The following is a 12884-nucleotide window of genomic DNA, read 5'->3' on the forward strand; positions in this document are numbered from 1 at the left end:
TTTGGGTTTATAGTTTGGGGTTGAAAGGAATCCCTGCATCATATTAGAAACATGAGTTATACATATAAAATTAATCCACCAAGTATTATGGGGAACTTCGATTAAATTTTATTAAAAACATACATAAGCATTACACACACCTTTCTTTTCGAGCCAAACTTTATGTTATGAGCAGTTCTTTTGGAAATGTCCAGACTTCCCACATAAATGACCTTTGTCATATTTCTTTTGAACTTTACTAGAGGCCTTAACAATCTCTAATGGTCTTTTGCCCTTTCCGTGTTTCTTATAAGCTTTCTTTTCAGCTCTCTGATTTTTCACATAATGAATGGATTGATTTTCTTGATTCTTAAGTATGGTTTCCTCCTGAACTAACATATTGTGCAATTCATGTACATTCTATTTGTCTTTCATGATATCGTAGTTCATATGGAAAGGATCATACTCAAATGGTAACGAATTCAAAATAAATTGCACAAGAAAATTCTCATCCACCGTTATTCCAAGAGACTTAAGTCTTGCTGCAATATTTATCATTTCGATGACATGTTCATGCATAGTACGAGAACCATCAAATTTCATGGTGGTTAAAGTACTCATTAATGTCTCGGTAAGAGATTTATTAGCGATTTGGGAACGCTCTTTCACAAACTTCATAAATTCTTTTGCACTTTCAGTATTAGGAAGGGCAAACTTAATGTTATTTGATATGCTCATTCGCATAAACATTAGGCTAAGCCTATTTGACTTTTCCCAAGCCCTATAATGGACTTTCTCTTCATTGCTACTAATATCAGTAATAGTAGTAGGCTTTTCAACTTGGAAAGCCAAATCAAGATCCAACACACCCAAATAAAATTGAACATGTTCACTCCAATCAAAGAAATTTAACCTATTGAATATTGGAACAGGCGTAACATGTGGATGTAAAGATACAAGAACTGTAATTAATACATGTTTAACATTAATACTTTGAGTAATAAATAAAACAGAATATAAATATAAATTCAAACACCAAAGAAACATTTTATGATACTAATACGCAAACATAATAATGCTAATAATATTAACATTATTTAGTAATACATATGCAATATTCAATAAGACATCTGCATTATCCATGAACAATATAAATATATATATATATATATATATATATATATATATATATATATATATATATATATATATATATATATATATATATATATATATATATATATATATATAAACATAGTAACATCGGCTCTTTATCGATTAGAATATTATAATCGAAGAAATTTGATTTCACGTTTCAATTCAAGACATCCTCATAATAATCGGTATTTAGAATTTGTTTTTAACTGAATGCCAATGCCACACTAGAATGGTTCTAATTAAATTCCAGTGGCACATCGGAAACGTTAAAAAATTGGAATTGAAATCAATTCATAATACAACGGAAAAACCTCATAGTTAATCGTAAATCTCACGATAATTTAATCACTAAAAATTCATAATTTTAAAATTAGGGTTCATACCCATTTATAAAAAACATCAATTATGAAGAATCACAAATTTAGCAACTTACTTTGATGTTACAGGTAAATTGTAGTTTCATGTATTCCTAATTTAAGAATACTATTGAGCATCATACGGATCTTAGGTTCTATAATTTTCAAATAAATTATAACAAGTAAAAGAGACATACCTTGATTCATCAGAGACCCAAGAAGAATAAGTTCTTCTCGTTTTTCAATATGTATCTGCCTTTCTTTTTTGTTTACACTCTTTCTTGATGGTTAATAATAACGAGTAACCCTAATGTCAAAGTTTTTTTTTTTTTTTTATAACTTCTCGTATTTCAATTTTATTAAATCATATTTCATCTATTTCACATGAATCGCAGTATCTAATTAGTTCTAAGATTGGTTTCCAATTTTTTCAAATGTTACAGATTTTTTTATCGTGATATTTCATTTCTTTTTAAATTGTGCTAACAGTTTTGAATTTTCAATAAGATGTATTCAAAATAATTGCTTGCGGCAACTTTTAACCACACTTATTAATACATTTTATTTTGAATGTACATGTTTATTAATGGTTATTTATCGCAAAATAAGTGCATATTCTAATAAGGTCCACTCAGTTTCATGATTACAAAATACATTTACCTATTCGAAAATATATTTTTATATTAACGACCATCGTTATAACCTCGACAATTTGATCAAGTTCTACTTCTAAAATATTAACATACTACATTTTAATATTTCTTTATAATAAATATTAACAAAATATTTAATATATAGGATAATATATCACCTTATTATTATATTTATTTTAAGTAATATATCCAGTAAACTATTATATTGTTAATATTACCCTATTTATCATATGGGTCTAAGGTTCAGAAAGATCCTATAAATACACATAATATCATTTGTGGAATACTTATTCTGAAACAATCGTCAAACTTATTTCTTCTAAAAAATCCTTACTCTCTTACTGACTTGAGTGATTCATCAAGTTGTCAAGATATTACCACATGTCTAAAGGCTCGTTTTGAGCTCAAGAAAAAATAGCAATAGTTATGATAGCAATAAAAACTTGTTAATTAGTTATATTAAAAAAATTATTGTAAATAATGAGTTAATCGGCAATTTTTAAACTATTAGAAAGTATCAGTATTGCAATTTGTTGAAATTATTGAATTTTTAAAGTTCTGTATTTAAATAAAAGTTTAACAAAGACACTTTTGCAAGTTATGAAAAGTTAGCAAATATAATTTGATTTGAGACAATTTTTGTTGGTAGTGGAATCTTCTTATTATAATAAGAAAAAAAAAGTATAATTGTTATATATTTAAATCTTTAACGTTGTGATGAAATACTAACTAACATATTCACATCTAAAAATATGGAACACAATACATAGCTTCCAAAATTCATCACGATCCAAGAAAGTGTGTTTGGATGGTTTTTATTTTAAATGATTTAGATTTTTCTAAATTGATTTTTATTGAAATCACAGTCTAAATTGCTTTTAATTCAAAAATATTATCTAAATTTAATTACTTTGTATTATTTAAGAAATAAAACAAATCCTGTTTTCATCAGAGATAATTTTGTTAAAAAGTAACAGGTTAGAGATTTAAATAGGAAATTAAGTATGCCAATAACATCGTAAAAAACCCATCTTTGAAATTCTTCGCGAAAACAATTTGCATAACATCACATACAAAAAAAGCTTAAGCAAAATTAATAATGCCCAATAGAAAAATCAAACCAAAGTAATAAAGATTATATGTTCAAGAATCTAAGCTTAAACCAATATCGTAAAAATTCTTTTTATATAAGTTTGGTATGACTTATGCTACGGTTTACTATGTTAATATGATATTTTTTTTCTTTATAAAAAAAACAAAACAAAACAAAACCATACCAAACTAATGAAAAATACAATCTTTGTTTATTCAACTCCGTGATTTTAAATATGGTCAAATGCCATGTACTTGATAGTGCATATTATTTAGTAAATTATTGACAATTTTATATTTAGGAGTCATAAATATCGCTAAATATTGATATTGTAACATCCTCAAAGATGCGTTTATTCATATAAATTACATATAAACTGCTTACAGCATAGTCAACATATAATAAAGTCAAAAGTACGTCAGAATATCTATAAATTTTCTCCAGCTCTAGTGCCGGTACGTATGATCATTTGTTTCATTTCAATATAAAAAATAAAAATAAAAATCATATCAAGATTACACCCACTAACTACCACAAATGAAAGATACGAATATATATATATATATATATATATATTTATTTATTTATTTATTGAGGATTAGTTTTAAGTTTAAACATATAAACTAAAACTTCACATAATACTGGGTTTGTTTGACAGTATACCTACTGAGTATACATATTATTTAAAACCAATTTCAGAAGCGTAGACAGAAGACTAAGAAATTATAGAGAAAAATAGTTTTGAAAAAAGGACTGAGTTTTGGAATAAGTAAGTAAACAACTAACATTATAATTTCTATTTATAAATGTAATAAATTAGGAAGCACAAATAATAATTTTTTACACATGATACTTCCTAATCACAAAAAGTTCAAAAACATATCCCTTCAAATTTCTTTAATTAATAATTTAATTGAAAAATAAAATAAAAATTGTAAATATAGTTAATATTTTCAACCAAAAACAAATTAATTTATGATAATAGTTTTAATTTAATTTTATAAAAAAATACAATAAAATTAGAATTAATAGATATGTAATTAATAATAATTCCATTCAAACAAAATTAAATTAAAAGATTAAACTAACTTATATATTACTAAATATTAATTATAATAACACTAATAATTTCAATTAATAATTAATAGTTTAATCAACAAATAAAATAAAAATTGTAAATAAAGTTAAATTAACAACCAAAAGATGTAATTAAGTAATAAAATAAAGTGTAATAATAATTTTAATTTTATTTTAAAAAAAATATAATAAAAACAAAATGAATAGGTATATATATATAATAGTAGTTTTATTCAAATAAAACTAGATTAAAAATAATTTTCTGTTATAGATTAAATCTAATTTATAAATTACTAAATATTCATTATATATTAATAATTACTAGTTCAAGCAATTAATAAATAAATCGTAAGTATAGTTAATATTCCCATTTTGTGCTAAATACTCCGATTTACAAAATGAATAAGAAAAAAAAAGCATTAGTAAATCGTTATTTTTCTCTTTCGCTCAATCAATAAATTATATATATATATATATATATATATATATATATATATATATATATATATATATATATATATATATATATATATATATATATATGAAAGAATGAAATGTATAATCCGTTTAAGGTTTATTAGCAAAATTTGTAAGAATCAGAACAAGTGAAATTATGGTTTTTATATAATTGATTTTGTCATAAAGATTTTAGGGGTGATGAGAGGGTTTACTAGTATTATAAACAATTAAACTAAGAATCGAGATAAGAAGACTTTTTATACCGAGAGTTGGTGTGGTAACATTCTCGGTGACATTATGGTAATTGAGTGGAAGACTTTCTATACTGTTTAGACCTATAATCAGTATAGAAAGTGAAGTGGTGACCAATATTCATAATTTAGTGATTAATTATAACTTTTTATTTATAATAATTACTAATTTTAGTAATTAATAATTTTTTATTTTATAAATTGGTATATAAATTTGTTACTATAGTGACTAACAACTTTTGGTTACTAATAAAGCATTTTCTTGTAGTGTATGAAATAAAACATATTATACCGATTACAAGGTTTAACTTATATATTACTTTTTTTGATTAAAAATATAAGAAATTACTTTTATACCGATTGAAACTAAAATCGGTATAGAATGTTCTTTTTTATACTACTGCACCACTTTTTATATAGGGTTAAATATGTCTTAGGTAGGGATGTTAAAAAAATTCGTACCCGCTAGAATTCGCGGATAAAACCCACAGCGGGTAGGAAACGGATATTAATAATGGATGCTCGCTACCCGTAGGTACGAGTATTTTTTATACCTGCATGTTAACGGGACGGGTACGGGTATTATATTATCTGTACCCATGGATACCCGTACCCGCTAAACTTTATTTCACAAAAATTCCCTCATATATTATATATATATATATATTAATAAAAAACATTCTGACCTAATTTTTTATAAGTTGCACATCGTGTCTTGTCTTTTGTCTTCATTCTTCCAGCTCCAAGTATTGGTACGTTGTCTTATTCCAGGTACACCTCTTGACATTCTTCTCTTTCCTTTCTTTGAAATTGGTCATATACATCAAACCCTATATAGGCAGTGACGTTTATGGTATGCTTGTTGTCAAATGATGCAATCAAAATAAGAATACTTGGCACATGACAATTGAGGTTTATTATTTGTTTATTTTGTTTTTTTTTCAGGAATCAATTGGAGAAAGTGAACTTGTTGATCAAAATACTAATTAAAGAATTTCTATTGTGTTGAATGTCATTCTATATATTTTTTTTATAATTATTTGGACTTGTATGAACTTGAGTTTATTTGAATGTTATTTAAAATTTATGACAATGATATATTTTATTTTATTTTATTTGAATTTATGATTAAATATTTGTTATTTAAATAATTTTGTAAATACTCGTGGATATCCGCAGATATGAAAAAAATAGGCGGGTACTCGCACAACGGATACCCGACGAATATGAGTACGAGTACGGGATAAATATTTATCCAGCGGGTAGAGTACGAGGGAGCTACTATTCGTCCCCTAACCGTCTCGTTGACATCCCTAGTCTTAGGTCTCTTAACTTTTAGTAAAAATTGAAATTAGTCTCTCTTCGAAACTTTGGCTGAATTTAGTCCCTCAATTTTAGAACTGTATGAATTTAGTCCTTTTAACTAAATTTTGCTAAGTTTATTTGACATTTCAAATGTGTTTCTCAATTCACATTAAACAAAAAATGTATCAAACGTTGTAAATAACTCAAATGCAATCATGAAACGCATTTGAAACATCAAATAAACTTTAAAAAAATTGGTTAAAATGACCAAATCCATGTAGTTCTAAATAGGGGTGACAATGCGAGTCGGCCCAACCCATTTAGACCTGGTCCGCCCTACATAAGTGCGAGCTCACGGGCTCGCAGGTCAGCTCACTTTTATTTATTTTTTAATTCTTATGATAAAACTTTCAATATTCAACAAATTGGAAAATTTTAACAAGTTCATAAAAGTAAGCAAAGATTTTGAGGAGTTAAATGATAAATTGATAATTCAACGTTTTCATGATATTCATATTCGTACTTTGACATACACGATGTATTCTTCAAATTTTAACACATTTAAAAATACATAACATTTATCTTTTTCAGTCATACAATAATTTGAAACGTTCTTACAGGAGTCTAGAAAGAAAATAATCCATATACACATGTCCACGTTTTTTTTATGCGGGTTACGAACCGGCATGCACGGATTGTGAAATTTAGTGAACTTGAATGTTCAATATCTCTGCCTCACACATTATTTAAGGGCCGGCTTACCGGACCATAATTTTCAGTTCTAAAATTAAAGAATTAAATTAAATCAAAGTTAAAAAAAAAGTTAATTCTAATTTTTATTAAATTAAGGGACTAAAAATGTGATTAAGAATGGATTATAATAGGCATAAAAAATTATTATAATTTTTTTTTGGCACTAGTGGGTCTGCAAGACTGGTCCCGCTTCATAAGCTAAAACTTTATAAAGAAGCAGTTAAAAGTTATTATTTAATCAACCACCTTTAATTAAATAAGCGAAAAATTAACATGTTTATTTTTATGAAACGCATGTGAGTTTTTGATAAAAACAAATGATTGTATGAAGCAATTGACCTAACCAAAGTGCTGACAGCCACTGGGACCGAAACGAAGGACCACACACACGGGTCAAACTCACATATTATACAGCAGCCAACGTGGAACCAAACACATCTTTAATCACTAATCCTTTTCCTCTTACCACCCACCTCTTTTCTCTCCTTCAAAATCATTTTTTAATCAATAATCATATATAAGTAATTTTTTTTTAAATTAAAAGTAACTCCTTCTTATACATAGAATCATTGAAGCAGTGCACAGAAACTTACACATCTACATTCGGTTCGTAAAATTTATTGTAACATACCTACCAAACCCTTCGGTTCAATATTTACATAACATTAACAAATCAAATAAAAATCTAAGGTACATGAGTGATCTAGAAAAAAAAAAGGAACAAAGTTGAACAAATTAAGAAACACAATGATCAAGATGCCAAGCAAGCTTCCCAGAAGAGCCTGTTCTTTTCCATCTCATCCACAAACTCCTGGGCTGAATCGAAAGAAACATGGGACTTCACGTGTTCTTCTTCCATCTCATCATCATCTTCACAATACGACATTCCATAAACGCCACTTTTCTCATCCTCCCCCACCTTCGCAATCTCATCGTCACAACACTCATCCTCTTCCCCGTCCAACGCAGCACCAGATCCTTCGTAGTTGCAAGACAGAGCATCATCATTATCATCATCACCACCACCATATGCTCTGGTGATTTCATGAGGGTCAGCTTCTTCAGAGTCGCCGGAGGCTTCGAAACAAAAGTAAGAAGAGAAATCCAGAGGCTCCTTCCTCTCCATGGCAGCCCCAGTAAGAAAAGGAGGGTTGTTTCTGTGCTTTATCGTTCCGATATCGATGAGATGAGATCCTAAGAAAAAGGGCATTTCACAGAGGAAGAAAAGGTGGGGTCTTTAGATTGACACTTTTGGTGACAGAGGGTGGCCAATCTTTGCAGCGTTTGCCTCTCCAAAATGGAAGTTGTCATTATTGAAAGAGGAAGGTGGTGCCTCAAATAAGCTTGTGTTTCTAATTGTGTTGTGATGGTCTTCTAGAAGCACAGTAACTGAGTAAACTAATGCATGCCGCATGCCCAAAAGCAATACAAGACGATAAGGATTTTTTTTTTCTTTCATTTCTTTTGTTTTTGAACCCACTTCTAGAACAATACTCTATCATTAAATGTCAAACAAGACTTATCTTCATTATGTTCATTGAGGTGATTTGTACCGGTTGGGTGGTGTGCGTGATGGTTAAAAGAGACCCCTCGTATTCTAGAATGTTGTTTTTTCATTTGTTGGTTTTGTTGTGTCCTAGGTGTCTGCTGTACCAGTGAAAACGACCTAATATTACTTTTTTAAGTATTTCATATAGTCACGATAATATGTATTAAATTTAAAAAATTAATTATAGTTAATTATTATATTAAATAAATTTTGACAGTTGTATAATTGTATTTAATATTTTATTTAATGTACATTAATAAAAAATTTAAAAATTTAAAAATAATAAAATATTATATTTTAATATTATTAAAAATAAAATATAATTAAATATAAAAAATTTAAATTAACAAAATATATTAAAGAAGCAGATTATATTTTAATATATAAAATTATTAATTATAAAGATATAAAGTTAATAATATAAAAATTTAATTATCGAAACTTTTAAATAATATACTCAATTTAAACTTGTATCTCCACAAATATTTTTGATTAAAATTTTAAAATTTTTATTTTTTTTAAGAGAGATATTACTTAAAAAAAATTTAAAAATTGGATGAAATTAAATATCATTAATTATTTCTTAAGATACAGGTTATCATCATTTTATATATACTAAATTTATATTATGCAAAAAGTTACGAACAAATCAATGTAGAATGGTAAATCTAATGGATAAATGATATTATATATATATATATATATATATAAAAAAAGAAAAATTCAGAAGGTATTCAATTGTGTAGCAATTTTCGTTGATGTCTACTTGAATAATAATCTATCAAAAACCAAATTAAATGTTAGTTAGAAGTTGGATCTCTTTATGTGCATTCTATTTTCAGGAAGTCACTTCTGAAGTTAACCCTTATTTCTTTTATGGATTACTTTGTTGTTAGTATAATTGAACTTGAATACTAATATTAGGTGAGTCTTTATGAGTTATCCTAATATTAGAGTCCTTAAGGTTATTGGTGTGTCTCTATGTTTTACAAATTATATATTTAAATAAAAAAGTTACATTTAAATATTGTGTGTATGTGTTGAGCTTTAATTAAATAATTAAGTTATATTGAAGTTAAGTAAAACTGAAAAGGTTATCACTGAAAAAAGTATCTTTTAAATTAGTTAGAGTTTGAAAGTGAAATTTGTTTTTAGTTAAATATAAGAAATGTGAAAATATAAACAAAATGTTTAAAACTGAAAATTAATTTGGACACTCAAATTAACTGAAAAAAAAAGTATAGATATTTTTTCAAAAATATTCTCTTAATTGATTCAAGCGGTGGGTCAACTAATCGAGATACATGTATGAAATAATAAAAAATTAAACTTGTTCATTTTTTTTTCTCATTTAATTGGACAAAAGTTGTATACATACTTTTGTTAAGTAAAAGTAAAGTTTAATAAGTTTGATAACTATGGTTAGATATATAATTTGTAATATTTTGTTGGTGATTAAGAATAATATTCTACATATTTTATTTACATGTAAAGTAAAATGATGAAATATATACGTGGAAGAAAAATAATTCAGCCGATGAATAAACTATTGATAACTTTGGTAATTACTAAAATAGAGTTTGTTTTAGGTATACGTAACAATTACAAGTGTTAGCACTTAGAAGAAGATGGTTTTGTTTAAATTAATAGGAAGGATAAATGTTAGGTTGATTACATGAGATGTAAAAAAGTTTGTGGAGTTTCGTGTTGGAAGTGTAAAGCAAAGTTATGGGCTGCACGAAACGTTGGAGGAAGGTAGAAAAATTTTGGGATACCTCTCTTAGGGCTTTTTCACTTATTTATATCTTACTTCATCATTGAAGCCAATAGTAGAATACAAGTCCTTCAAGGAAAGCCGAAACCATAGAGAAAGACAAAGGCAAATTTTTCTTTTTCAATTTCAAATTTGTATACATTTATAAAAAATAAAAAAAAAATGCATTCCTATTATATTTTAGCAACATCTGCTGCTAATAATAAGCATAAGACTTTTTTTAGATCGGAAGACGGATATTAAAAGGTGGAAAATGACGGATTTTGAAGAAGGGAAAAGAAAAGAAAATTATTTGAATTAAGAGAAAGAAAATAATAAATAAATGAGAGAAAAGTTTGTGAATAATTTATTTAATGTGAATAGTTAAAAAGTATTTTAACAGAAAATATTTTAATACGACTAGATTACTCTTTTGATGAAAATTATTAATATTTAAAATGATAACTTGTTTTTCACCTTTGTCTAATTAACTTGATCCATTTATTAAAAAACAATAATTTATGTTTTCTGAAAAAAAAGTATATTCGGTAGCATTTCTGATGAAAGAAAAAAAAATCGATAGCATTTATCTATTTAACTCAAAAAATTTTAAAATTATCGTATAAAAGAAGGCTAAATTCTTTTAACTTGCCTTAAACATGTTTAATGTGTAATTTCTGGCGATCCCAATTTTTCAAGAAAATTGGCGATATTTAGTTTACCGCAACGTGTTTTACGTGGTTGAAAGGAGATAAGATGAAAACAACATGTTTTTGTAATGCTTCTTTGCACACTTGCACGCGTCTTCTTTGGTTCAACGTTACTTACAATTACGACTCTACCATTTTCCAAACACATTTATTTTTTAAAAAAAATTGTAAAATACGTTGTAAAAGGGTTTACAAATATTTTAAATTAAATATTCAAATCTTTAACCTTTTTTATTATGACAATAAATAATTAATATATTATTTTATCGTTAAAACATGGAAAAGTATTTTATAACTTAACTGCTATTTTTTTAGGAAAACGGCTATAGTTTATAAATATTAAACTTTTACCAGTAATACTTTACTTTGTTTCATAAATATTGCATTTGATGTACACATTTTGAGGTTAAATTATGGCCACGAGTGAATTAAAATAAGGTTATTCCAACTTGATAAATTAATTAGGTCTGAAATTTGATATATCCCTAGGTGGTTTTGTTTTCTAATCTTATATGACAAGAAAGAAGAATCGCATTTTATAGTTTTCTTTGTGGTTGGTAGAAACATTAACTAGATATTTAATTCTTATTAATATATAAAGGTTATGCAGATAGATAATTGATAAATTAAATGAAGTTGTAACAAGATAGTAAAAGTACATCTTCTTCTGTTTAGGGTTTAGGAAGGTTTGTAAAAAATATAAGATTGTAACTAGATTGTAAAAAATATTTCTTCTGTTTTAAATAGTTTAAGATACAAATATAATATCATTCTAAACATTTTTTTATTTGATAAATCATAATTAGATTTTCAAAATGGACGAAATTTTACATTAAAATTAATATTTTTAATTATTTTATTTTACTTTTGTCAGGTTTTTACCAATTTAGCTTGAGATTTTAGGTACCATTCTCCAACACATGAACATGTGCTTTTACCAATTTCGCACATTAAATAAGATGTTGCTGTTATTTTATCTATAAAAATACTCAACACCACATATCTAAAACAAAATTATCATTATTCTAATAATTAGTATTGAAAAAAAATAAAAATTAATCAACATACAAGTATTATTATTATTTTTCTTATAAATATTGCTTATACTTTAGTAAAAATTTATTATTTTCATTAAAGTAATGATCTCAAATAAGAATCACAATGGATCGGATAAAATATAAATAATATTTATCTATTGCTCGTATGTTTAAAAAAAAAATACTTCGTTTCTTGTCCTGTCATTGGATATCCATAAAAAAAATTACATATTTTTTTATATTTACTATACTCCGGTATATTTACAGATGTTTTTATATTTTATATTTTTTAATTTTAAAAATAAATATTTAGAATATAAATTTAGATAAAAATAATTTTTAAATGCAATCTAGATAAAATAATTTAGATTTAAATATTCATTTGGTCCTAATATTCAATCAGTTTTTTCAATTTGATCCTAATATTTTATTTTTGTTCAATTTTGTCTCAAAATTCGTCAATTTTGTTCAATTTGGTTTTTTTTCCTAACATTGTTAAAATAGTTAAAGGATTATGTCACCTATCATTTTGTGATTTTTAAAATTTTTTTATTTACAAAAATGTCCATGTGTCAAACCAATATCATATCACGTGTTTGAGTCAGTTTTCCATATTTGATTTGGTATGTTATTTTTGTTCAATTTTGTTCCATTTTTTTTAAAATTAAACAATTTTGTATTTCTCCAAATTGAGACCAAATTTAATTTTTATATGAATATTATATTGATATTTTATTTTAAATTCATATAT

At 25.8% G+C, this 12884-nt stretch overlaps 1 protein-coding gene across 1 annotated transcript; it reads right to left on the reverse strand.

The window, feature by feature from the left end:
- Positions 1 to 7835: 7835 nt before the first annotated feature.
- LOC114191284 lies at positions 7836 to 8294 on the reverse strand. The gene has a single exon (XM_028080454.1). It carries the CDS (start codon positions 8292 to 8294, stop codon positions 7836 to 7838), a length of 459 nt encoding a protein of 152 aa, XP_027936255.1.
- Positions 8295 to 12884: the final 4590 nt, after the last annotated feature.

The sequence above is a fragment of the Vigna unguiculata genome, chromosome 7 (genome assembly GCF_004118075.2).
Source record: "Vigna unguiculata cultivar IT97K-499-35 chromosome 7, ASM411807v1, whole genome shotgun sequence".
Classification (NCBI taxonomy): domain Eukaryota; kingdom Viridiplantae; phylum Streptophyta; class Magnoliopsida; order Fabales; family Fabaceae; genus Vigna; species Vigna unguiculata.